This window comes from Urocampus carinirostris, chromosome 6 (genome assembly GCF_059441175.1).
Source record: "Urocampus carinirostris isolate Australia breed hairy pipefish chromosome 6, RoL_Ucar_1.0, whole genome shotgun sequence".
NCBI lineage: Eukaryota > Metazoa > Chordata > Actinopteri > Syngnathiformes > Syngnathidae > Urocampus > Urocampus carinirostris.
In genome coordinates this window covers 42,991,434-43,018,413 of record NC_142354.1, presented here as the reverse complement: position 1 = coordinate 43,018,413, position 26,980 = coordinate 42,991,434, and the positions used below count along the sequence as shown (strand labels likewise).

Genomic DNA, 26,980 nt, shown 5'->3' with positions numbered 1-26,980 from the left:
GTCGTTGCGTACTTTGACCAACATACAGCGCCAGATACCAATTATTCACTTTGTGGCGGATGCTTTTGTTTTTGTGTCCTTTGGTTCCTGCATGCTTTCCTCCAAATGTTGTTTAATGACATAAATACGCGTAAATTATATTCCACCTCCAATTCTTGCAAAAAGAAATGTACAGTAATGTCATCGGGCTTTAATGGCATGTTACCAGGCAACCTCGTGACGTAGGGTTAGGTTTGTTGGATTGTGATACGGGGTAAGCTTTTATGGGCGGAGTGAACCATGTTATAGGATTTCCTTGTTGGGCGGTAGACGATATGTCGCAAATCGAGCGCTTCCGTTTTCTGCCTGTATAGTCGTGATGAGAATTCCATTCTTTTTTAGAGAACCGGCTTTTTTGGCTGTGCTCACTAAAAAAAGAGTCGGCTCTCAAACGGTTCTTGAGATTGTTTTTGATGCTTTATTCTATATATTACCAAAATCATACACGGAATGACTTAAACGATGAAAATAAAGCAAAACAAAAATAATGAAAAACTGGAAAAAAAGAAAGTAAACAATGAATAAAAAATAGAATGAAAAGAAAAGAAAAGACAAAAACGGCAAAAAGCAAGAAAAAGGGACAAATCTAGGGAAAAAACAAAAGCAGGAGAAAGGACTAAGAGCAAAAAAAGAGAAGGAAGAAGGAAAAATGGGAAAAAGGGAAGTGTAAAGATAGAAAAAAGAAACAAAAAAGAAAAAACACATTAAGGAAAATGATTAAAAAAAAGAAAGAAAGGTAAAATAACTGATTAAAAGCTTGGAAAAAGAATCAAAAGACGGAAAGAAGAAATTTGAAAAGGAACAAAGAGAGAATAAAATAGTAGAAAAACGGAAACAAACAGAAAAAGCAATCATATATATATTGTTCCACACTCTCTCTCTCTCTCTCTCTCTTTCTCTCTCTATCTTTCTCTTTCTCTCTTTTTTTCTTTTTTCTCCCACTCTCTGTCTCTTACACTCTCTATGTCTCTCTTTTTCTCTTCCTTTGTTGCTCTTTGTCTTTCTCTCTCTCTCTCTGTGTGTCTTTTAACCTCTTTTGCTCTAACTTCCTTTTTTCCTTTTCTCTCTTTTCTTTTTCTCTCTTCCTACCCTTCATGCTTTCTTTTCTCTTTTCTCTCCTTCTGTCTTTCTATTTCTCTTTGGATTTCTTTCTTCCTCTCCCTTTCTTTTCCCCTTCTCTCACGACTTTTTATCTTTTGTGTCTCACACCTTCTCCTTCTTTTTCTTTCTTTGTCCCGCCCTCTCTCCTTTTCCCTCCCGCTTTCTCTCATTTCTTTATCTCTTTTTCTTTCTCTTTAATCTACTAATCCAGCCCCCGACAGAATGTTTGTTCCATCGTCTGGCCCCCGAGTTCAAATGAGTTTGACACCCCTAGCGGCTACGGGATGCAAATTTCGGCATAACTCCGGCTCCTTTCGCTCACTTCAAAAATAGCTTATAAAGCCGGTACGTTCGCGAACGAGACCGCACTACTATAAAGTCTTCCGGTCGCTTTGGTGCATTTTGGGCAGGCGCGGTTTGCGGCTTGTACTAGACGAGGAAGTGTGCGGCCCACTTGTTCGACTGAGTAGATCTTCAACTATAATCGCAGAAGAAGCGACATTTTCTCGTTTATTCATCCACTGCGCGAACCGGCCTTCCACCGAAGGCGTGGACGGAAACCTTTCACCTTGAAAATGCCTCCCATCGAAAACGAAACCGGGAAGAATGAACTGAAGACTCGGATCCAATCTCTGATCGATGATAATCAAGTGGTCGTCTTCAGCAAAAGTTATTGTCCATATTGCGTGACGGTAGGAGAACAAACTTTTTCTCTCCTGTTTAAACTTAAATGTCGCGGCGAGCGTGGGCTTCGTCTACTTTCTGGAAGCACATCGTGTTAACGTAACCAGTAACTTGTGGCGGTTTCTATTATTCTATCGCCTTATATACGGGTAGAAAAACAATTAAAAGTTACCCTTTATAATGTGTGTGATTGATTTCTGCGTCTAATGAAATATGATCCCATTTCTGGTTAACCTACCGGTAATATCGCTGCTCTTAAATCCTACGGATTATATTCCAAGACGTTCTTGTAATTTGTTGTGACTTTCGTCATTTAATGTGTTTTTGGTTCTATGTTTGTAGGTCAAAGACCTGTTCAAAGAGCTCAAAGTGAAGTGCAATGTGGTGGAGTTGGATCTCATGGGTAAGATCCGTTGACGACCGTAGATACCTACAATGACTCAGCATCTTTAGCCTTGCTGCTTAGTAAATTGCAGTCAAGTCGTGTTTATTTGTATAGATCTTAATCACAAAGAGTCTCAAAGGGCTGCGCAGACTATTGCAAACCGCAGACTATTATGACACCATCCCCTGATGTAAAACTTGCATGAGGGCAAGGAAAAACTCAAAAACCTCAGCATGAGGGAAAAGAAGCCTTGAGAAGTCAAGTCCTGTGTAATTGTGACGCTCTTAATCACAAAGAGTATCAAAGGGCTGCACAGACCACAGATTACTGAAAACCACAGACTATAATGACACAATCCCCTGATCTAAAACCTACATGAGGGCAAGGAAAAACTCAAAAACCTCAACATGAGGAAAATGAATAAATCTTGAGAAGGGGCCGCACATGAGGTCATCCCCCTTACCCTCCTATAATTATTAGGAAGGAATGTCAAGTATAGTCATGTTTATTTGTATAGCCCGTAATCACAAGGAGTCTCAAAGAGCTGCACAAACCACAGATTATTGCAAACTAAAGACCATTATGACACCATCCCCTGATCTAAAACCGACATGAGGGCAAGGGAAAACACAAAAGCCTCAAATCAAGTCCTATTTATTTGTGACGCCCTTAATCACAAGGAGTCTCAAAGGGCTGCACAGGTTATTGCACAGACTATTATTACAGACTATTATTACTCCACCCCCTGATGTAAAACCTACTTGAGGGCAAGGAAAAACTCAAAAACCTCAACATGAGGAAAGTGAAGAAACCCTGAGAAGGGACTGCACATTAAGTAATCCCTTTCACTGCCACTAAATTTGAAGTTGAGTAATTCACAGGGAAAAAAAATAACCTTTACGGCAGGGGTGTCAAACTCATTTTAACTCTGGGGCCACAAAATAGAACAAACATTCTGTCGGTGGCCGGACTAGTACATTAAAGGGAAAGAAAAAGAGAGATATAGAAATAAGAGGAAGGGAGAAGGAGAGGGTGGGACAAAGGAAGAGAGAGCGTGAGAAACAAGAGATAAAAAGAGAAGTCGTGAGAAAGGGAGAGGAAGAAAGTAATTGAAAGAGAATTAGAAAGACAGAAGGAGAGAAAAGAGAAAATAAAGCGCGAAGGGTAGGAAGAGAGAAATAGAAAAAAGAGAAAAGGAAAAATTTAGTTAGAGCAAAATAAGTTAAAAAGACAGAGAGAGAGAGAGAGAGAGAGAGAGAGAGAGAGAGGTACAGTGTCTTTGCGAGAGGCATCCGGCTTTGGCAACATCAAGTTGACATATTTCAACCTGCAGCTAGTTTTTCTCTTGCGCTTCCCTGAGTGTTGTCTTGCAGGCCGGACTCAATCCCTTAGCGGGCCTAATCTGGCCCACGGGCCGCCTGCTTGACACCTGTGCTTTAAGGTGTATTGCTGTCGGTCGGTATATTAATCACAGCATTTCTGATATATGAAAACACATAAAATCCACATTTCCAACAAAATTCAGGAAAATATGCAAAGCATGGGGGTGCAATAAGGGTATCCATTTGCTAGGTTTACTTTGTGCTGCAGATTGTACGTTTCTAAATATGATTAAAATGCACACGAACTGTTTAATTAGTAAAATGATTTAAGTATTTGTGACATTGTTAAATACAGTTGCAGAATCCTCTGATTTCTGGAGACGTCTTCTTCTTTTCCCCTAATCCCAGAAATGATAGCTGCCTAGCTAACATTCGCCCATTTCAAATGTAAAACTCTGCTACAAATATGACATAAATTCTCCCAAAAACAAAAAGACGCGGTGTTATCTACGCGTATTTAACGATACCTAGAACAATATTATAACAATTAAATCAGGGGTGTCAAACTCGTTTTAGCCGGGGGCCACAAATGCTATAACAAAATCTCACAGGGGCCGGACTAGTAAGTCTAAGAGAAAGAGAGAGGGAGAAAGAGAGAGTGATAAACAGAAAGGGAGAACAAGGGAGACAGAGTAACAGTGAGAGAAAAAGAGAGAGCAGAATAGAGATATGAATGGAGAAGGGGGAAATGAATATAGAGAGAAAAAGAAAGTGAAAAAAGAGAAAGATAAAAAGAATAAGAGAAGTGAAACAACAGTCAGCAGGAGAAAAAGAGACAAAGTGAGGTGAGAGGTCGAAAAAGGGAAAGAAAGAGAATTAAAGTGTAAATTGGAGAGAGAAAATAGAAGGAGCAAGACAGAGAAAAAGAAAGTTAGAGAAAAAGAGAGTGAACAGGAGAAAGAGGGAGAAATAAATAAAAAAAGAAGTGAGTCAGAGAGAAATGGAGAAATACTACCACAATTCTTTCGCAAGTGTTAACCGGCTTTGTTGACATCTGGTGGAAATCTTTAAAACTACAGCTCATTTTCCTCTTGCACTTCTCTCACTGTTGTCTTGCGGGCCGGATTCAAACCATTGGCGGGCCTGATCTGGCCCGCGGGCCGCCTGTTTGACACCTGTGAATTAAACGGAGAAGACTCCAAAATGCTAACAGTTAGCATTCCAACACCGGGACGCTAGTTCGAAGCTAGCATTCGCCACGCAGCTAATGAGGCTAGCTAGCATAGTATGCGTAAAAAAAATAGAAATAAAAATATGGACAGATAGAGGTTAACAAAAATGAGACGGTAGGAACATTAGGGAAACGCTTCACACGTCAAAATATGTCTTATTTCTGAACGGACAAGCCAAAAAGATTTGTTTAAGGCAGGGGATATCCAACCTTTTCCAAACTGAGAGCTATTTTTTTTTTTTTTTTTTTTACAAATAAGAGCAAAGCAGTTTGATATGCACTACAATAATTACTTTTGTTATTACTATATTATTACTACGTTGTTACTATGTCAATACCAGGTTAGTTGTTAGAAGTAGGGCTAAATCGACTCTGTCAACCACAAAAAAATTTTTTTTACTAGAAAATCACTATGACTCAGCACTCGTGAGTTATTTATAGAACAGGTATTTTCATACCTGTCGCGCTCCAGGGCTCCATGCCCTTACAAACTGTCGTATTTTCCCTTACAAAATACCAAAAAATCTTTTCTTTTTTTTTTTCAAACATGTTTATATATGTCGTTTAACATGTTATATTGTACATGTGTTTCCTTATATCATATATATTGTTCATTAACGTTTTGTTGTGAGATACTGAGTTGCTCGACATGAATAAGGATTATTATAAAAAAAAGTTCATTAAAAAAAAATACATGCAAATGTAATTAAGTAGAATTATAATAATAATAATTCGTAATATAATACACCAGCTCAGTAGCCTAGATGGTAAGGCGCCCGCTTTGAGACTGGGAGGTTCGGGTTCGCGCCCCGGCCGAGTCATTCCTAAGACTTAAAAAGTGGTCGGCGGCGCCCTCTCTTGGCTGCGGCTGCATCGGGTCAGATGCAATCGACATTTCGTTCTGTGTACATTGTTACACAGAATGACAATACAAGGAAATTATTATTATTATTATTATTATCAAAGCAAGTGAGCCTTTTGAGAGCTGGCTCTCTTTAATGAGGTAAGCCGAAAAAGCCGGTTCTCTACATGTGCAGTGAAAGTCCGTTTCTATTTAGAGAACCGGCTTTTTCGGCTCAACTCATTCAAGAGAGTCGGCTCTCAAACGGCTCACTTGCTTTGATGCATTATATTACGAATTATTATGTTGTATAAAGAAGTTAAGAAAAAGAAGTATAAAAGGAGAAAATGAAAAAAGACAGGTTTGTGGTGATCCCTTTTAATCGGTATATTACCAACAATAATTTGTTGCAGAAAATGAATTAATAATTTGAACAAGAAAATGTATTATTCTACTCAATTATATTTGAATGTATTTTTTTCCTTCTACGGTGAACGTCCAAGCGACTTCATTTTTGAACTTTATTTCACAATAAGCCACATTCATGTCGAGCAACTCCGTGTCTCACAACAAAATGTTCATTAACAACATACATGATATAAGGAAACACATGTACAATATAACATGTTAAACTACATAAATAAACATGTTTGATTAAAAAAAAAAGGGTTTTTTTTTGTATTTTGTAAGGGAAAATGACAGTTTGTAAGGGCATGGAGCACACTAAATCTAGGGGACCCAAAGATTTCTGTTGAGACCCATAGATTTATGAGCATGCGAGTCCCCGGGACCCATCAATTTTCACAGGTCAAATGAACACTGGGCATGCTTTGCCTCGCCTTTATTGGCTAGTGTCGTAAATTGGGCATTTGATTGCTCGGCGCTGTTTAAACCCTAAATGCGACAATTCTGGTTGGCCAAAATCTCTTGTCACTCAAATAATAATGGGGAACTATTAATCCTTGAAAAAAACGCAGTGTCTTGCGGTTACACAATCACGCTTATAAGCTAAGTGTCAAGTCATTTTTATTTGTGACGCCCTTAATCACAAAGAGTCTCAAAGGGCTGCACAGGTTATTGCACAGACTATTATTTCAGACTATTACTACACCATCCCCTGATCTGGAAACAACATGAGAGCAAAGAAAAACTCAAAAACCTCAACATGTGAAGCTTAAGCTACTCTTTGATCCCATTTTGTAATTTTTTAAAATTGCATGGATATTGTTATAGCACTTTCTAAAATAATCCTCACTGTTACCTAGCCGTTCTGATACGTTAGTATGCTACTATATTTTTGCTATATAGAATGTCACTCCAGGCGACAATTATAGGAAACCCCTTGCATTTATCTCTGTTGTGATTTTTTTTTTTTCTTGACTGTTACTTATCTTACATTTTCTTCCCTAACAACTTGTCCTTTTTGTGTGCCGTACAGAGGATGGAGCTAATTATCAGGAGATGCTAGTTGAGATGACTGGACAAAAAACAGTACCTAATGTTTTTGTCAACAAAATGCACATCGGTGGCTGTGACAAAACAATGCAGGTATTTGCTTTTCCTGCTTCTGTGGTTTCTTCTAGCATCAAAAGATGGCGTTCAAGTAAAAGGGTTGTTTACATTCTGCTTTTATGGCCAGTGCTTTGTGTCCCAAATTACTGTAAATTCCGGACTATAGAGCGCACCTGATTATAAGCCGCACCCACCACATTTTAAGAGGAAAACCCATTTTGTACTTACACAAGCCGCAACTGTAAATAAGCCGCATGCGCCCACATTTTAAAAATGAAACACAAACACAAAATTAACCCAAACCCGACTTTTAAGTCCCGCGATTGAAACTGAATGTCCTTCATTAAAGTACACAGTCCGAAAATCACAGCCGGCAAAATGAACGGAAAATGATAGAATAGAATAGAATAGAATATACCTTTATTGTCATTGTTACAAATGGGCTAACATATTGTGACAACGAAATTGGGCATGACACTCCAGTTTTACACATAGTGAGGGTATGAGCAAGAAGATAAAGGAACAGAGAAGATAATGTTATAAAACAAGGGGAATAAGGCTATAGTTATAATTTACATGGTATTTACACAACAATGTCAGCATGTGGGATGTTACATACAGGGTTGTCGTGATAACGTTGTATCGTAACGGTTGTGCAATATTGCATTTGGTGCAAAGTCATCATGGTGCAAAAATAGTCCGCATATACATTGGTGCAAGCATAGACATCATAGTGCAAAAAAGGAAATGGTCAGACATTGTGCAATTTGAGCATTAAACGTAGTGCAGTCGACATGTGCAAGAACAAGACTTGAGTAACATTATTTTCGTATGAGGTAGTGTTGGCACGAGTTTTCAGTTTTTGTGCGGTGTCTGTTGAGCAGTGAACAAACATAGTGCAGACAGCATGTACGTGATACCGGTACTTAAGGTTTGATGCAGACCTGCAGAGTCCGGGTCCAGTTGAAAGTAATCCAAGTAAAAAAGTGTATATTTCCAAAGGTAAGGGTGGGAACAACATATATCCACTATTGTCCGCCGCGTCCATAAACAGGTCTCACCTTTACCCCACTTCCCATCACCCCCCCCGTTTGTTTCGCCCCTTCTTTTTCATTCGCTCGTGCAAAACATATCAGAACAAGTCTCTAAAATAAATACATTACAAAAATATACAGTTGCAAATACATATCATACATGGTTGCACATATTTACAAAGAAAGATGGTACACCGTGAGAGTTTTCAAAGCTTTAATAATGATGATATAACTTTCATCCCAAACGGTGCCTGTGACGGGGCAGTTAATGGTAGCAACACGCTCACAACACAGTAAACGGGTCTGTCAAAAAACATACCGTACTTGTAAAAATCACGGTAAACCGTCCTCATCTTCCTCCTTAGAACTGAAGCCATCAAAGTCTTCTTCAGTGTCGGAAAGAAACTTTGTCATATAGACGTTGTCCCACGCTCCCGCAGCCTCACTCACGCTGTCACTGTCGCTGGAACTCTCATCCACTCCTGATTCTGTGCCCTCCTCTCCGTCTGCTCGATTGCTTGTAGCTTGAAAGCTGGGTCATGTGCCTTTCTTTTTGCATTTTGCATGATGAGGGTATGTTTACGCTAATTTAATTCATGCACAAGCTAAGAAGTTGCAGTCTTCCTCGGCGCATATATTCCACCGGAAAAATGACATCAATTGGCCGCATCACTGAATAAGCCGCAGGGTTGAATGTTTGGGGAAAAAAGTAGCGGCTTATAGTCCGGAATTTACGGTAATTCTGAAACTCATTTACATATAGAAATCATGATGTTCTCTTCAGTTAATGCAAAATTATTTTTAATAAGACTTCATTGTCACAATTAAATCGACTCCACAGTTTGGGTTATTTCCTCCAATTATAAAGGATGAATTTGGAAAGCAATCGTGCACATTTATCATGAATTGTATTTGTCAGCAGTGCTTTTTGTGTCAATTAGGCCCATAAAGATGGCAGCCTGGGTCAACTACTGAATGGTGAAGGTGAAGCATATGATTACGACCTGATCGTCATTGGAGGCGGATCTGGAGGGCTTTCTTGTTCAAAAGTGAGAGAAATTGAATTGTGACATGTTTTCCAGTCCAATTAAATTTTATTCAATGATCTTACCGTTATCTTGTATATCATTTATTCTAAATTACATTTTATTTAAGGAAGCTGCAACTTTGGGAAAGAAAGTTATGGTTTTGGACTATGTTGTCCCAACACCGAAAGGAACAACTTGGGGTAAGTTTGATTTAGCTTTTGATAGAAAAATATCCTTTTGGTTGTGGACTTACTTGCACAATGTTGACTGCACTATGTTTACTGCTCACCTTGCACAATGCTGACTATCTTTTTTGCACTATGATGACTATTTTTGCACCAAATGCATATTGCACAAACCCTTACGACACCAAACTGTATGTAACATCCTACATGCCGACATTTCTTGTGTAAATTATAACTATAACCTTATCCTTCTTGTTTTATAACCTTATCTTCTCTGTTCCTTTATCTTCTTGGCTTTTTTTACCTCACTGTGAATGTGTGAAACTGGAGTGTCATGCCCAATTTCGTTGTCACCATATGTTAACCCATTTTGTAACAATGACAATAAAGGTCTATTCTATTCTATTCTAAATGAGTAAGGACAAATGCATCCAGAAACTGAAATTTTAGACCACACATTTTGTTTTCCTATGCTTTTCTTCAATGTATTGCATGTGTCCCTGCTCAGGTCTGGGAGGAACATGCGTAAACGTCGGCTGTATTCCAAAGAAACTCATGCACCAGACGGCCTTGCTTGGTATCGCCATGCAAGATGCACGCAGATTTGGCTGGGAATTCGATAACATGGGTAACCTAACCATAAATAATTAAATGAGGAAAACCTGATTATTGAACTCCGCTCAGCATTGGAGTATGTCTACTAATTATTGACGTCTTCCCGTCTCTGGCCAGTCAAACACAACTGGGAGACGATGAAGACTGCAGTCAATGATCACATTGGCTCATTAAACTGGAAGTACAAGATATCGCTGAGGGACAAGAATGTAAAATATGTCAATGCCTATGCAGAGTTTGTGGATCCTCATAAGATAAAGGTAATGTGTCCTCATCATGCAGGAAGTTTGAAATATTTTGCAACTACCGTAAATTCCGGACTGTAGAGCGCACCTGATTATAAGCTGCACCCACCACATTTTAAGAGGTAAACCGATTTTGTACATACACAAGCCGCACCTGTTTATAAGCCGCATGCGCCCATATTTAAACATGTAACACAAAATCAACCCAAACCCGACTTCAAGTCCCGCGATTGAAACTAAATGTCCTTCATTAAAGTCCACAGTCCAAAAATCACAGCCAGCAAAATGAACGGAAAATGATACAGGTACTTAAGGTTTGATGCAGACCTGCAGAGTCCGGGTCCCGTTGAAAGTAATCCAAGGAAAAAAGTGTATATTTCCAAAGGTAAGGGTGGGAAAAATATATCAGAAGAACACATTTACTCACGCAACTCCTTTTACTTTAACCAACTTTTTACCCCCTCTTCTTTCCTTGTCTGTCCCTCACCTTTAGCGGTCCCCACTTAAACTCGGCACCCCGCGTTTGTTCCGCCCCTCATTTTTTATTCACCTGTGCAAAACATATCAGAATAAGTGTCTAAAATAAATACAAATAAATACATTACAAAAATATACAGTTGCAAATACATATTATACATGGGTTACACATATTTACAAAGAAAGACTGTACACCGAGAGAGTTTTCAAATCTTTAATAATAATAATATAGCTTTGACAGGCCAGTTAATGGTAGCAACACTCGAGCGCCGCTAGAAAAATTACGTAAATTGGCCGCATCCCTGAATAAGCCGCAGGGTTGAAAGTTAGGGGGGAAAAGTAGCGGCTTATAGTCCGGAATTTACGGTAGATTTTTATCAAGACAAAGGAAATTAAAAGATGTCTACGTGCCTCTTTTCATCAATGATGACGTTTAAAACTGCAAGCTGCACTATCTAACAGGAAGTTTGTGTTTTCTTAATGCAGGCAATAAACAAACAAGGAAAGGAGACATTCTACACAGCAGATAAGTTTGTCTTGGCAACAGGTGAACGGCCACGTTACCTGGGTATACCTGGAGACAAAGAATACTGCATCACAAGGTGATTGTTAAGTGTTATTCATTTTCTTTGTACGTGAATATATTCGAGAGTATGAGTATGGATGTTAAGAAGAGACTGTATGAGAGTGTGATTGTGCCGACTGTTGTATGGTGCAGAGACTTGGAGCCTGAACGCAGATTTAAGAAGGAAATTGATTATTTTTTAGATGAAGTGTTTAAGGAGTATATTAGGAGTGACAAGATTGGATGGATTGAGAAATGAAATTGTGAAAGACAGAACTGGAGTAGTCGTGGAACTGAGCAAGCGTGTTGATAAGAGTACTCTGTTGGTTTGGACACATGAGGAGGATGGATGAGGAGCGAATGTTGAAGAGGATATACAGAGCAGAAGAAAATGGAAGGAGACTAAGAGGAAGGCCGCCATTGACGTGGAGGGATGGTGTTATGAGTTCACTGCAGGAAATAGGTCAAAATATAATGGAAGCTAGAGCTCTTGTTGGTGATGGAAGGGAGTGGAGAGGTGTTGTGAATGGATAGTGGGATTGTGGACGCGTTCTTAAGGATGGGCTGGGCACCCGTATGATGCGGCAGGGGTAAACCGGTGAAAGCTGTCGGGCCCTGCTGTTGAACAAGAGTGTGTTGTGTCACCCTGACCCGAGTGACTTGGCCGCTTTCTGGTGTCCCGTTTCATCTGGAGGGACGAAAGCATGGCAATTGGGTTGGCCATGGTCCAAAAACGTTTGTGTTTTTTTTTGCTATTTTTTTTCCTTTTATTTTCTTTGTTATTGTATGTGTGTGTCTTGCTGTGGGTCACCCCTCTTGAGGGATATGACCAAGGTAGATAGATAGACCTTATGCTGGGGCGAAATACCCCAGCCAGTATGGTGTGTTACAGATCTTTTTTTCTCCTAGGGGAAAAGTGGCTTTCACCTCCGGTATTTTTGAACTCTCTAAATGTTATCAAAGATATTTTCAGCAGGTCCCAGTGTTAATTTTACCTGTGAAAAGTGATGGGTCCCGAGGACTCGCATGCTCAAAAATCCATGGGTCCCCAAAATTTAGTCTTATCGAGGTTGAAATTGTAAATCGGCGACAAATGTATAATATAAATCTATACATTCATTCAGTTTTAATCATCACATTTTATTGGTAATACAAATAGTTATCACTTCAAGATTTTTCAGTTCACAACAATATTGTACATTATACAAATTATAATTGCGGAAATAATTATATTAATCTATATTTTCATTCAGTTTTAATCATCATAATTAATTGGTAATACAAAGCAGTTACTTCAAAATTTTCACTTTGGTTTCCTGTCCCGCCACAGTTGGAATGCCTTCTCAAGATCCAATCCATTATCATCCTCCTCATAGCGTCACCAGGAATCTAATTTAGTCCATTTTGGCTAAAAAAATCCTTTTCTTGCTAGGAGTATTCTTTTGTTTTTCTTTCGTCGAATCGTTAGCTTCAACACACGTGTTTTCCTTGCCTCCGCAATCTTCTGAAGAATTTCTCCGCCGATTTTTCATGCCGGAATTAATGCCGTTATTATCACTCTCTGCATTATGTTTCGACTTATTACTGACACTGAAGAAATTACCAATTTTGTGTTGATTTTCACCTTAACTCGACGACAAGCACCACAACAATGACGTCATCTCGAAGCAACGAGATCTCGTTTGCCGAGATCGGCGTGCAGACGAAAATTCGAACCGCGAGACCAAAACAACAATGGCGGATCTGCCTGACGAAAAGTTTGGAGTGCAGTAAATCTTTGTTAAAATAAAGTAATCAGGTAATAATGACAATTTTTGATTTGACACTATGTGTCCCCAGCAAAAATGATACGTCTAGGACGCGAGCAAACGAGAACACTGAGGTCCAGTTTCCTGCTGGGCATTATGGCCACAAAGTCAAGATTATATTTGATCAGTCTATATTGTTAACCCCACCAATTCACTTGTTGAAAGTTTTGTTGTAACATAATCAAATCCTCTGCAAAATGTTCATAAAATTGATTTGATCAGTTTTACTGGAAAATAAACAGTCATAGCTCATGCAATAAAACGCCTCAAATCCCACAATTAATTGGTAAGTCACTACAGTTTGATAATAAGTTTTGAGTAGTTATAATTAAATTCCTACCCCCAATTTCATGATTAAACAATTGTATTAATTGAGCTTTTTATTTTTTTTTTAATTGTTAATCAAATTAATGTAATTACTTGCCATGATTTTCTTTTTTTGCCCTATTAATTTTTTTACCAACTGTATGTTGGTATTGTGGCCTTAAAAATGAATTATTTCCACAAAATTAGGTGACAGTTGCTGTTATATTCCTCAATGGTTGTGTCATGTCAATGTTATTTACCTTCCTGTTTTAGTGTAAATGTAATATAAGGACAAATGGCTGCGCAATGCAAATAAGTTCATCATCATTTCCCAGCAGAAAGATGTGTTGCAACAAGAGAAACACTCCCAGGTTTTTTGCATCATCGTCTCACTTTGTTTGTAAAAAACATAGTAAGGAGAGATGGAAGAAAATAACCGTAAATTCCGGACTATAAGCCAATTTATGTAATTTTTCTAGCGGCGCTCGAGTGTTGCTACCATTAACTGGCCTGTCAAAGCTATATTATTATTATTAAAGCTTTGAAAACTCTCGGTGTACCGTCTTTCTTTGTAAATATGTGACCCATTTATAATATGTATTTGCACCTGTATATTTTTGTAATGTATTTATTTGTATTTATTTTAGACACTTATTCTGATATGTTTTGCACGGGTGAACGAAAAATGAGGGGCGGAACAAACGCGGGGGGCCGAGTTAAAGTGGGGACCGCTAAAGGTGAGGGACAAACAAGGAAAGAAGAGGGGGTAAAAAGTTGGTTCAAGAAAAAGGAATTGCGTGAGTAAATGTGTTCATCTGATATATTTTTCCCACCCTTACCTTTGGAAATATACACTTTTTTCCTTGGATTACTTTCAACGGGACCTGGACTCTGCAGGTTTGCATCAAACCTTAAGTACCGGTATCATTTTGTTTTCATATCGCCGGCTGTGATTTTTGGACTGTGGACTTTAATGAAGAAGATTTAGTTTCAATCGCGGGACTTGAAGTCTGGTTTGGGTTAATTTTGTGTTTGTGTTACATGTTTAAATGTGGGCGCATGCGGCTTATACACAGGTGCGTCTTGTGTGTGTACAAAATCGGTTTTCCTCTTAAAATGTGGTGGGTGCGGCTTATAATCAGGTGCGCTTATAGCTGACTGTTTGCTGCATTCAAGCATGACATTAATTTACTGCTGTTCTTATTTGAAACCGCCACTTTTTGATGTGATTGTTTTTTTTTTTGTTTGTTTTTTCTCTAGCGATGATCTTTTCTACTTGCCATACTGTCCTGGGAAGACTCTGGTGATCGGTGCCTCTTATGTAGCTTTGGAATGTGGAGGCTTTCTTGCTGGTTTGGGTCTGGACGTCACCGTTATGGTGCGTTCCATTCTTCTGAGGGGCTTTGACCAGGAAATGGCTGACCGTGCTGGTGAGCACATGGAGCAACACGGCATCAAGTTCATCCGCAAATACGTCCCTGTTAAAGTAAGTACCGTATTTTCAGCACTATAAGGGTTATAAACAATGTTCCCTCTAAGCTGTGTGTGTGCGCAATTGCGCATTACCCAGAGCTTTTCCGCGCGGAAGAAAATCTTGCCTGCTCACAAAAATCAGGGCTCGAAATTGCTATTTAAGAAGTGAATTAAGTGAAAGTTACAGTGCATGAAGGTAAAAATACAAGGGTTCCCCTGACGTGTCCCAAATGCGGTATTTTGAAGTTGAGTAAAGTTAGAACAGTCTGTCGAGAATCGGCTTCTTCGGCTCGGCTCACTAAAAGGAACCGGCTCCTTCGGGTTGTTTTTGCTTTTTTAATCCCAACATGACCAAATATTATGTAAAATTATGCACAAAATGACTTAAAGGGGGGAATACAACAAAAAAGAAAAAAATACCAAAATGAATAAGGAGTGAAAAGCTGAGAAAAAAAGAAACAAGGAAGACAAAAAAAGAAGGAAAAATTAAGAAAAAAAGCCCATAAAAAGAAAAGAAAAAAAGGAAAAAAAGGAAAGAGAACCAAAAGAAAAAAGTAACCGCTAGGTAAAAATAAACACAATAAGATTTTTTTTTTAAAGGAATTCAAAAAAATTAAAAAAAAAAAAAAACAGGGAAAAAGAAGAAAAGGTTTGTGTTGCATTCAAATAATTTCCAATTATACCAAGTCAATCTTGTTGCCAACATTGCACTTCCACTAAAAAATGTGATTAATTACAGTTGTGTATCGTGCAACCGACTCAATAAGCCCCCAAAAATGTTAGTATTATGCGACAAAAGATACCAGGAAAAAAAAGAAATGGAAATCTTGTGAAAGAATTGTTGTAAAAACAAATGACGTTTGTAGGCCATACAACGTTTGCAATAATATATTAGTCAATTCATTCAAAAGTGAAAAATAATTTTGCATTGCCGGAAACTCAGCAAAATGTAACTTGATGTCAAGTTTTGGACATGTTTGATAATGGATTAGTTGCCACACTTGGGATTGCTGTTGCTCACTGTTGTAATCAAGCGTTGCTCACCGACTTTGTGTGAACGCTCAGGCCTGTGGAAAATTACAGGGAACATTGGTTATAAAGTTCATTCCCCCCCAAAAAGTCATATGTTTTATACATCATGTGTTTTTCATACATAAGGAGCACGAAATTGCATGAAATTGAGACTACACCAAGCTACAATGTAACCGTTGTGCTGCGAAGCGGCAATGACTAAGCATTGTGTCAGGGCCTCCCCCTCCCCTTTACAATAAGAGTGTCCACACCTTGTCCTCAGTTGACATAAGCTCGCGCTCAATGGCGTCAAGTCAATAAATGCTTTCATTGAGAAGGTAAGGTATATTTTTTCGACCCGCGAAGCTCTGAACCCGCAAAAGTGGAACCGCGAACTAGCGAGGTTCCACTGTATACTCGCCTCAGTTAAAAAAATCTCCAATCAATCGAATAGACATTGATTTCGCATTCGATGACAGCAAGCACTGTTTTTTTTAAAAAACAAATCAATGCACTTATTGTTCAAACTTACGCCAGTCTCTAAGAACCACTTTGTAAATACTTTACCTATTTATCCTGAGTGTCTTTGATCTTATTTTCTCTCTAACGTCTTTATTACATGTTTACCCTGGAGTGCCATGTCTAATCAATGTTTCACAACAGTGATGGACTGTTTTTCCGTTTCTGTCTTTTCGCGCAGGTAAAAAATCAGAAAAACTGCTTAACCTATTAGAATGCACTATGCAAATCAGTGTTTCTAGCATCGTGAGTAAAATAGTGTGATGAGATTAGCTCTAATGCCTTTTCATGTTATCTGTACCCCCTGGAGGTCTCCTGGAAAAGTGCTGGCGCCCACACCCCAATGAGCCGGGTTTGAATTCCGTTGCATATAATTTATTGCGATTTGAGCTATCAATTAATGAACGGGTGCTCAAACACGGAAGTATAATAACTGCATTTCCAAATGTATCCACAGGGTTGGGTAGGGTTACTTTAACTGGATCACTTTCAATGACTTTTGGATGACTCCAATACCAAATATGCTAATAAAAGACAAAATAAACTAAATATGAATACAATGATGACTCGCAACACGTGGTAAGCTTTCTCTCCTGGCTTTGGTCTCTTTGATCTCCGGCAAAACGAACATCAAATGCGACAGAAACAAAATGAAAATAAATCCAAACAGCTTGCCAACATCATTTTTGCCGTCCCATGTGTTCAGTTACTCTCCAAGCCTGCACAAAATTTAGTCATTTTATTCACATTTAGTTTCTTTTGTCCTTTATTAGCATATTTGGTATTGGAGTCATCCAAAAGTACTGTAAATTCTGGACTATAGAGCGCACCCACCACATTTCGTGAGGAAAAACGATTTTGTACACACACAAGCCGCACCTGTATATTAGCCGCATGCGCCCACATTGAAAAAATGCAACACAAACACAAAATTAACCCATACCCGACACAGTCCAAAAATCACAGCCGGCTAAATTAACGGAAAATGATACCGGTACTTAAGGTTTGATGCAAACCTACAGAGTCCCGGTGCCCGTGGAAAGTAATCCAAGGAAAAAAAGTGTATATTTCCAAAGGTAAGGGTGGGAAAAATGTAAACCGATTTTGTACATACACAAGCTGTATATAAGCCGCATGCGCCCACATTTAAACATCTAACACAAATTTAACCGAAACCAGACTTTGAGTCCCGCGATCGTAACTGAATATAAAGTACACAGTACAAAAACCACAGCCGGCAAAATGAACGGAAAATGATACCGGTACTTAAGGTTTGATGCAGACCTGCAGAGTCCCGTTGAAAATAATCCAAGGATAAAAAAAATGTATATTTCCAAAGGTAAGGGTGGGAAAAATATATATCCACTATTGTCGGCCGCGTCCACAAACACGTCTCACCTTTACTCCACTTCCCCTCAGCCCGCGTTTACCCCGCCCCTTCTTTCTCATTTGCTCGTGCAAAACCCATCAAATAAGTTTCTAAAATAAATACATTACAAAAATATACAGTTGCAAATACATATTATACATAGTTACACATATTTACAAAGAAAGACGGTCCACCGAGAGTTTTCAAAGCTTTAATAAAATTATAACTTTCATCCCAAACGGTGCCTGTGAAGGGTAGCAAAACGCTACTAGCAACACGCTCGCAAAACAGCAAACGGGTCTGTTAAAAAAAACATACCGTACATGTAGAAACCACGGTAAACCGTCCTCATCTTTCTCCTTATAACTGACGTCATCTAAGTCGTCTTCCTTCCGTATGGGGAAGTGACTTTGACATATAGACGTCGTCCCACGCTCCCTTAATCAAGAACACGCTCACAAAGTAAAGTTTACTTGCAGTAGCTCTGTTTCCTTCTTTGTCGGACTGTTCGATTGCGTTTAGTTTGAAAGCTACGTCATGTGCCTTTCTTTTTGCAATTTGCATGATGAGGATATGTCTACGCTAATTTAATTTGTGCACAAGCTAAGAAGTTGCAGTCTTCCTCGGCGCATATATTCCACCGGTCTAAATCTTACCTTTTGTACTCGAGCGCCGCTGGTGGCCTTTAGAAAATTGACATAAATTGGCCGCATCACTGAAATAAACCGCAGGGTTGAAAAATTGGGGGAAAAGTAGCGGCTTATATTCCGGAATTTACGGTAATTGAAAGTAATCCAGTTAAAGTAACCCTACCAAACCCTGTGTATCCACCATATTCTGCAGTGTATATAAGGCACATCATGTTATAAGGCAAACTTTCAAATTTCTGGCCATTTTGGGGTTTCGGGATTAGGGTTATAGTCCCAAAGTTTTTGTAAGTTTAATTTATGATTGTATAAGTTTTTTTAAATCTTCGAGCAAATGACATTTGGTGTTATACTTCAAATAAACATTGTATTGTGTACTTTGACAGATAGAAGAGCTGGAAGCAGGCACTCCTGGCAGGCTGAAGGTGACAGCGAAGTCAACGGAGAATGACGATATCATTGAGGGAGAGTACAACACTGTAAGTTGGCCTGAATAATATCCAGAACGAGTTTTTTTGATGTATGGATATTATAATTGTTTTTTTTTTGTCCCTTAACAATGTCTCTTTAATCAGTTTACTACACAAGAATATTTTGTTGCTGACAGCTTAATCACTCACAGTGTTCCCTCTAAGCTGCGCGCGTGCACAATTGCGCACTGCTCGCACATTCTCAGCGCACAAGAAAATCTAGCCGGCGCACAAAAATCAGGGCTCAAAATTACTAATTGAGAAGCGACTTAAGTCATAGTTACAGTGCATGAAGGTAAAAATACACGGGTTCCCCTGATGTTGTGTCATAAATGCGGTATTTTGAAGTCGAGTCGAAGTAGAACGAAGTTGAGTAAAGTTAGTAGAGTTTGTCGAGAACCGGCTTCTTCGGCTCGGTTCACTAAAAGGAACCGGCTCTTTCGGGTTGTTTTTGCTTCTTTAATCCCAACATGACCAAATATTATGTAAAATTTTGCACAAAATGACTTAAAGGAAGGGGGGAATAGAACAAAAATGGAAAAAAATACCAAAATGAAAAAGTAGTGAAAAGCTGAGAAAAAAGAAACAAAATGAAGAGAAAAAAAGAAGAAAAAATTTAGGAAAAAGCCAGAAAAAAAGAGAAAAAAAATGTCGGAAAAAAGTAGAGAACAAAAAGAAAAAAGTAACAGCTCGGAAAAAATAAACACAATGAGATTTTTTTTTAAATGAATTTTAAAAAAGGTAGGAAAAAAACAGGGAAAAAAGAAGTAAAGGTTTGTGTTGCATTCAAATAATTTCCAATTATATCAAGTGAATCTTGTTGCCAACATTGTTTTTCCACTAAAAAATGTGATTAAGTACAGTTCTGTATCTTACAACCGACTAACTAAGCCCCCAAAAATGTTAATATTATGCGACAATATATGTCAGGAAATAAAAAGAAATGGATATCTTGTGAAACAACTGTAAGAACAAACGACGTTTGAAGGCCGTACAACCTTTGCAATAGTACATGAGTCAATTCATTCAAAAGAGAAAAATAATTTTGCATCGCCGAAAATTCAGCAAAATGTAACGTGATGTCAAGTTTTGGACATGTTTGATAATTAATCATCTTGCCACACTTGGGATTGCTGTTGCTCACTGTTGTTTCAAGCGTTGCTCACCGACTTAGTGTGAACGCTCAGACCCTTGGAAAATTACAGGGAACATCGCTCACAAACATTCTGTTGTCTTCAGGTCTTAATAGCGGTGGGCCGAAACGCATGCACGGACAAGATTGGCCTTGAAAAGATAGGAGTCAATGTGAACCCCAAGTAAGTATTTTTCTTTTTGTGTGCTTTGGCAGTACAGTGGAACCTCGGTTTTCGAACGCCTCTCAGTTCAAACAGATCGGAGTCCGACCAAAAATTTCCAGAAATTCTTGCTTCGCTGTTCGGTCAAAAAATCGGAGTTCTAATGCCGGTAATGCGTGAGTGCGTACGCTAGGGTGCCATGCTGAGCGCCGTACGGGTGGAGATTGCTCTGGGGAGGAGAAGGCAAGAAAGGATGCCCCGACGTCCGAGATTAAACAAATGTGTAACAAATGGGCCGAGTTACAAAATTTAATTGAACTCCACCACCCCGATGAAGCTGCAGCCACCAGGGTCATAAATGACTTTAATAACACTGTCATGAGTCACTTTAGAAAAATGCTACAAGGAAGGCAGAAGCAAGTGTCATTAGATCGCTATTTTAAGAGAAAAGAACATCCTTCCAAACAATAATTTTCCTTCCTCCTCCATCCCTTTCCCCACCGTCTACCTGCGCCTTCTGCTGACCACCACAAAGGTAAGAAATCCTATTCATAATTCTTTTCTTTATCCTTTTTTTTTATTTTTACACGTTCATGTTAGCGTAATAACGCGATTAGCCTGGGTTAGCTTTATGTTTACGTTAAACAATTCAGGGTGTTGGAACGGAGCCCAACATTGAGGGTGTTGGAACGGAGCCCCCTTTCCAATGAACCGCTCACCACTTATTGTGGAGACCCGGGTGCTAAATGACTTGTAAACGACCTGATTTTTTTATTTTTACACGTTCATGCTAACGTAATCTTTCGTACGGAAGATTACGATAATGTGAACGTACGATTAGCCTGGGTTAGCTTTATGTTTACGATAAACATTCAAGGTAAATATTCAGGGTGTTGGAACGGATTAAAACGATTTACATGATTTTCAATGGGAAAAATGATTTCGGTAATCGAACAAATCGCTTCTGGAACGGATCATGGTTGAGAACCGAGGTTCCACTGTATATCAATTTTGTTACCTGTGCCTTGAAGATGCATTATGGTCATGGTGAGTCAGCATTCATCAGTGTCACATGTTTCTCAGTGGCGTAGTGGGAGCGGCAGTACTTGCTGTATTGTAGTGAAAAGAGAAAATGATGTTGGAACAGCAAAGATTCCTTTTAAAAGACAATATTAAGACACATTCCAACTTAGACTGACCTTAAATATTTTGTCAATAACTTCTGTTTCATATGTGGTCCCAGCGTTGGTTTTATGCACGTAAAATTGTTTTTTGTTTTTGTTTTTTTAGATTTCTTTTAAATGGAAGATGTTTAATGAAAGTTACCAACATTTGAGTTTGATGATATATTTTTTTAAACTGCTGGCCATTTTTCAGGCAACGGGGATTAAGATCACACTCAACAATCCTTTGGGTCATGCTTTAGTCTTGTGACCGTCGTAATTCTCCACTTGGATGAAGTTGAATCAATCACAAGGCTTCCAGGGTTTTAATAGTAATATATTTTTCATGAGAAATGACACAATTCTTTATTCTATTCTTCACCAATTTAAGGAACGGGAAACTTCCTGTCAATGATGAAGAACAAACTAACGTGCCCCACGTTTATGCTATTGGAGACATCCTGGAGGACAAGTGGGAGCTAACCCCTGTTGCAATTCAGGCCGGAAAGCTTCTGGCTCGACGTCTTTATGGGGGTTCAACAGTCAAGGTACCTGGTGATCAATTTAATGCTGAGTTTAAAGTCCGCTGTGTTTTTTGGCAAATGGGGTAAGGACAAGGTAATGCATGTTTGCACTGCTATGGGCATTTTTTTCAGGTTTAAGTTGGTATTTTAATATTGCGTATGTATATATTATCAGGGTTGGGTAGGGTTACTTTAACTTGATTACTTTCAATGACTTTTGGATTACTCCAATACCAAATATGCTAATAAAAGACTGCAGTGGCTCAGGAGGTAGAACGCTCGTCTTGGGATCAAGAGATCGCAGTTCGGATCCCGGCTCCTCCGTGTTACATGTTGAAGTGTCCTTGGGTAAGACACTGAACCCCTAATGCCCCCAATAAGCAGGTTAGCGCCTTACATGGCTGCACAGCCGCTACTGGGAAATGTGAAGCACACTGTAAAGCGCTTTGGCAAGTCTTGACTTGAAAAGCGCTATATAAATGCAGATCATTTCATTTTTTACAAAAGAAACTAAATATGACTAAATGACTCCATTTTTTGCCGGCTTGGGGAGTAACGGAATACATGGAACGGCAAAAATGATGTTGGCAAGCTGTTTGGATTTATTTTCATTTTGTTTCTGTCGCATTTCATGTTAGTTTTGCCGGATATCAAAGAGATCAAAGCCAGGAGAGAAAGCTTACCACGTGTTGTGAGTCATCATTGTATTCATATTTAGTTTATTTTGTCTTTTATTAGCATATTTGGTATCGGAGTAATCCAAAAGTAATTGAAAGTAATCCAGTTAGTTACCCTACCCAACCCTGATTATTATACTCTTGTTTTCTTTCGGTTAGCTTAGCAGATGGTGTCAGATTTGCCATTTAAGGGAAGGCACAAACGTAATTTTTTATAAAGGTTAAGATCTTCCAGGTCTTCGTTGTTGAAATTAAGCTTGGAGTTGTAGCTGTGTGCATTGTTGGTTTGCCATGTGACTTTATTCTGAAAGACGCTCACGCCCTGAGCTGGCTACGGAAAGACAGGAGGGCCAAACGTGGGAAACAAAACATTTGCAAACTAGATCTCAATCAGAATTAATCCAAGTCAAAAACTGCAAGAAAAATGTCATGTTTAAGGTTGCAGATCTTATTTTAGTATTGATGTCTTATTCTGCAATATGATCAAAATGTTTTTGTTTTTTTTAAATAAAACACTAGCAACTTCTGTGTCTTTTTAAAGATACAGTAATAAAGATAATAACAACCTGCATATCTTTAGTGTGACTACATCAATGTTCCGACCACTGTCTTCACACCGCTGGAGTATGGCTGCTGTGGTTTGTCTGAGGAAAGAGCCATACAGTTGTACGGGCAGGACAACATTGAGGTGACCCATTCAAAAACGGTTTGCACAATTAAATGTGTTTTCGGGATAATCATTTGATCTTCTCTGTATTCAGGTCTTCCACAGTCAGTTTTTGCCTTTGGAGTTTACAGTGCCTGGGAGAGACACGGGCGATTGCTATGCCAAAATCATCTGCAATAAACTGGATAATGTAAGACTTGAGCTTCAGTTTTGAATGATAAAATAATGATATAATTATAATCTCTACATGGTCTTAAAGATTCATGTTTAACACCATAACTCCAAAATAAGTAGTTGATCCTGATGTGTTGTTCTTCCATTGCAGGAAAGAGTGATTGGATTTCACTACCTGGGCCCCAACGCAGGTGAGGTCACGCAAGGGTTCGGTGCAGCCATGAAATGTGGAGCCACCAAAGAGCAGCTGGACAATACCATTGGCATTCACCCAACTTGTGCTGAGGTAAAAGATACTTTTTATCCCACGAAAGCTGTTTGACATACAGTAATCCCTCGGTTATATATATATATATATATATATATATATATATATATTTATATATAATTCTAGCCTTTTTAAAGTGTATTGTTAAATATGTCGCCAAGTGATAAAAGGATTGTCTTAATCGCCCTTTTTAAATCACTTGAGCATATGGTGATGCCACAAGGCTTCGATGCTATAATATGTTCTATTTTACAATATACTGTAATCCCTCGATTTTCGCGGTTAACTGGGACCAAGACCACCCGCGAAAACTGAAAATCCGCGAAGTAGCGGCGCCCCTTCAAAAATGCTTGAAAAAACGTATACAGTATACCCCCCTGTATACAATACACCATATAGAATACGGGTAGACAGAGAGTGTGAGTGAAATTCATGTTATAACAAACTCTTGGGTAAAATAAATTATTCTGATTTTTTTTTTTTTATAAAAGGAAATCCCTGGGTTTTTTTAAACCATGAGAAGTGTAACTGAGAGTAGAACTGTCTTATACCGAGGGAGTACCATTTCTAGTTATCCCTTTTTCGCAGGGATTTGCGTTCCAAAAACTCGTAGTCAGAACCCACTAAGTGGATACATTTATTTATTAGATACCAGTAACATATAATGTATACACCTGAAACAAAATAACGACTCTAGATCTACAAATAAAAACACAGGATTGTTGTTTAATGTTTTTTATTGTCATTCCATAGTACAACAAAATGGGAGGGGCCAAAAACGATCCGCTAAGTATCGAAACAGCGAAGTGGGCTTAATGTATTTCTAATATTTGAAAATAAAGCTTGAAATCGTTACAAATACGTGTCGTCAGCTATTTTAAGCAAACCCCCCCTCCTCCAATTTATTAGCAGGGTTGGGTAGGGTTACTTTAACTTGATTACTTTCAATGACTTTTGGATTACTCCAATACCAAATATGCTAATAAAAGACAAAAAAAACTAAATATGAATAAAATGAAGACTCACAACACCTGGTAAGCTTTCTCTCCTGGCTTTGATCTCTTTGATCTCCGGCAAAACAAAATGAAAACAAATCCAAACAGCTTGCAAATATCATTTTTGCTGTTCCATGTATTCAGTTACTCCCCAAGCCTGCACAAAATTTAGTAATTTAATTCATATTTAGTTTCTTTTGTCTTTTATTAGCATATTTGGTATTGGAGTCATCCAAAAGTAATTGAAAGTAATCAAGTTAAAGTAACCCTACCCAACCCTGGTTATAAATTGGGGGAGGAGGGGGTGTTTGCCTAAAACAGCTGCTCGAAAAAAATGGCATTCAATAACAAAATCATCAAAAAAGTAACGAACAAAAAGTTACGGAGGCTGCAGCAACGAGACGGCAAAGCTCCTGTTTTTGTACAAACTATTTCGAAGATTTGACAATTTGTTGATAAACTAAAATATTCTACTAAAGTGTGAACAAAAAAAAACCTGAGAACAATAAAGAATAAATGAATAATACATGAGCGTTTCATTAAAAAAAGTGAACAATTTATTTCTATCAGTCCGGATTAGTTTTTGGTTTATTCCTATTCTGACTGTGACTAGTTAGCGTCAGGGTTGGGTAGGGTTACTTTAACTGGATTACTTTCAATGACTTATGGATGACTCCAATACCAAATATGCTAATAAAAGACAAAAGAAACTGAATATGAATAAAATGACTCACAACACGTGGTAAGCTTTCTCTCCTGGCTTTGATCTCTTTGATCTCCGGCAAAACAAACATAAAATGTGACAGAAACAGGGTTGGGTAGGGTTACTTTAACTGGATTACTTTCAATGACTTTTGGATTACTCCAATAACAAATATGCTAATAAAAGACAAAATAAACTAAATATGAATAAAATGATGACTCACAACACGTGGTAAGCTTTCTCTTCTAGCTTTGATCTCTTTGATCTCCGGCAAAACGAACATAAAATGCGACAGAAACAAAATGAAAATGAATCCAAACAGCTTGCCAACATCATTTTTGCCGTTCCATGTATTCCGTTACACCCCAAGCCTGCACAAAATTGAGTCATTTTATTCATATTTATTTTCTTTTGTCTTTTATTAGCATATTTGCTATTGGAGTAATCCAAAAGTAATTGAAAGTAATCCAGTTAAAGTAACCCTACCCAACCCTGTTAATTAGTCAAGATGAAAATACGTTGCTATTTTAAATATCCCTGAAATTGAAAAGCCAACCGTGTTTTTAAAGCTGCGCAAAGCTTCTTTTTTTCCTTTTGAGGAAATATGATAGTTACTTTTCTTCATTTCCCTCCTCTAGATCTTCACCACGCTGGACGTGACCAAAAGTTCCGGAGGTGACATCACCCAAGCAGGCTGCTGAGGTTAAACCCTGCTTGTTTAGCAGAATGCTCTCATTTACTCCACCAATGTATCCATCTTTACCTTAGAGCAACCCAAACCATGACTTATGGCTGTTCACTCAACTGGACAGCTGTTTCTCAGGACAAATTGTGCAACACGGCTCGTGTCTGAAGTTCAGATGCCTAATTTATGGTTTGGTGGGAACTAAGGTGAGGATGCTGGTTGAGCTCATAAGATATGAGGGTTTTCTGCTGAACAGCGGGGTTACTCTGCTGAAAAAAAGCTGTGGGGCTTTAGTTTGTTTACTTCCCTGAGGAGTGAGGGTACGCGCAACATTTATTTCGATGTTCGAGCGTGCCTCAGCTGTTCTTGACGTCTTTGCCTGTAACCCAAAAGATTTTGGTGGGTAGAGACCGATTCCCCTTTGCGGAAGTTAGCTCGTATTGTCCCAACTTTTTCGTCCAAACGTATTCCCCTCCAGTAAGTTTTCATTACCAACGGCAATGCTATATCTTGAATTCTTTTACCCGATAACATGATGATTAAAATTGATTTTTGGTGGTCCTCAACTTAAAACATGCTCATTTTGAATTGAATTCCTCCCCTACATCAACTATCATGAATTAAACGTATTTACGTAAATGGAACACTAGAACAAATGTACTTTTTTGGCATTACTTCTGTCTTGTATGTATAGCTCAGATGCTATGGGGGCTTCCCTGAGTTTCTGAAAATGTGATAAACAGTCCTATAAAACTCAATTTTGTAATCGCAGGACAAATCACTGAAAGCTGTCACTGTTCCTTTAGTTTTACGTTGATATTGAGTATGTTTCAAAGTCCGTAGATGTAGCCAACTTCATAATTTCTGTGTGATTACTTTTTTTCCTTAGAACTTAAGTGTGCTTTTCAAGAATCAAATAAAGCATCTTTTTGACATTTTTATGTCTTTTAAGTCTCGTTTTA

The 26,980-nt window shown here is 38.5% G+C and overlaps 1 protein-coding gene across 1 annotated transcript; it reads left to right on the top strand.

Moving 5' to 3' along the window:
- The first annotated feature begins 1,521 nt into the window (after positions 1–1,521).
- On the top strand, positions 1,522–26,956 carry txnrd3 (thioredoxin reductase 3). The gene is made up of 16 exons (XM_088339061.1): positions 1,522–1,832; positions 2,167–2,227; positions 7,042–7,151; positions 9,091–9,198; positions 9,305–9,377; positions 9,871–9,990; positions 10,095–10,237; positions 11,186–11,301; positions 14,639–14,864; positions 18,784–18,876; positions 20,107–20,183; positions 21,717–21,873; positions 23,107–23,214; positions 23,288–23,383; positions 23,519–23,653; positions 25,972–26,956. Exons 1-16 carry the CDS (start codon positions 1,716–1,718, stop codon positions 26,038–26,040), a joined length of 1,809 nt encoding a protein of 602 aa, XP_088195187.1. The 5' UTR covers positions 1,522–1,715; the 3' UTR covers positions 26,041–26,956.
- Positions 26,957–26,980: the final 24 nt, after the last annotated feature.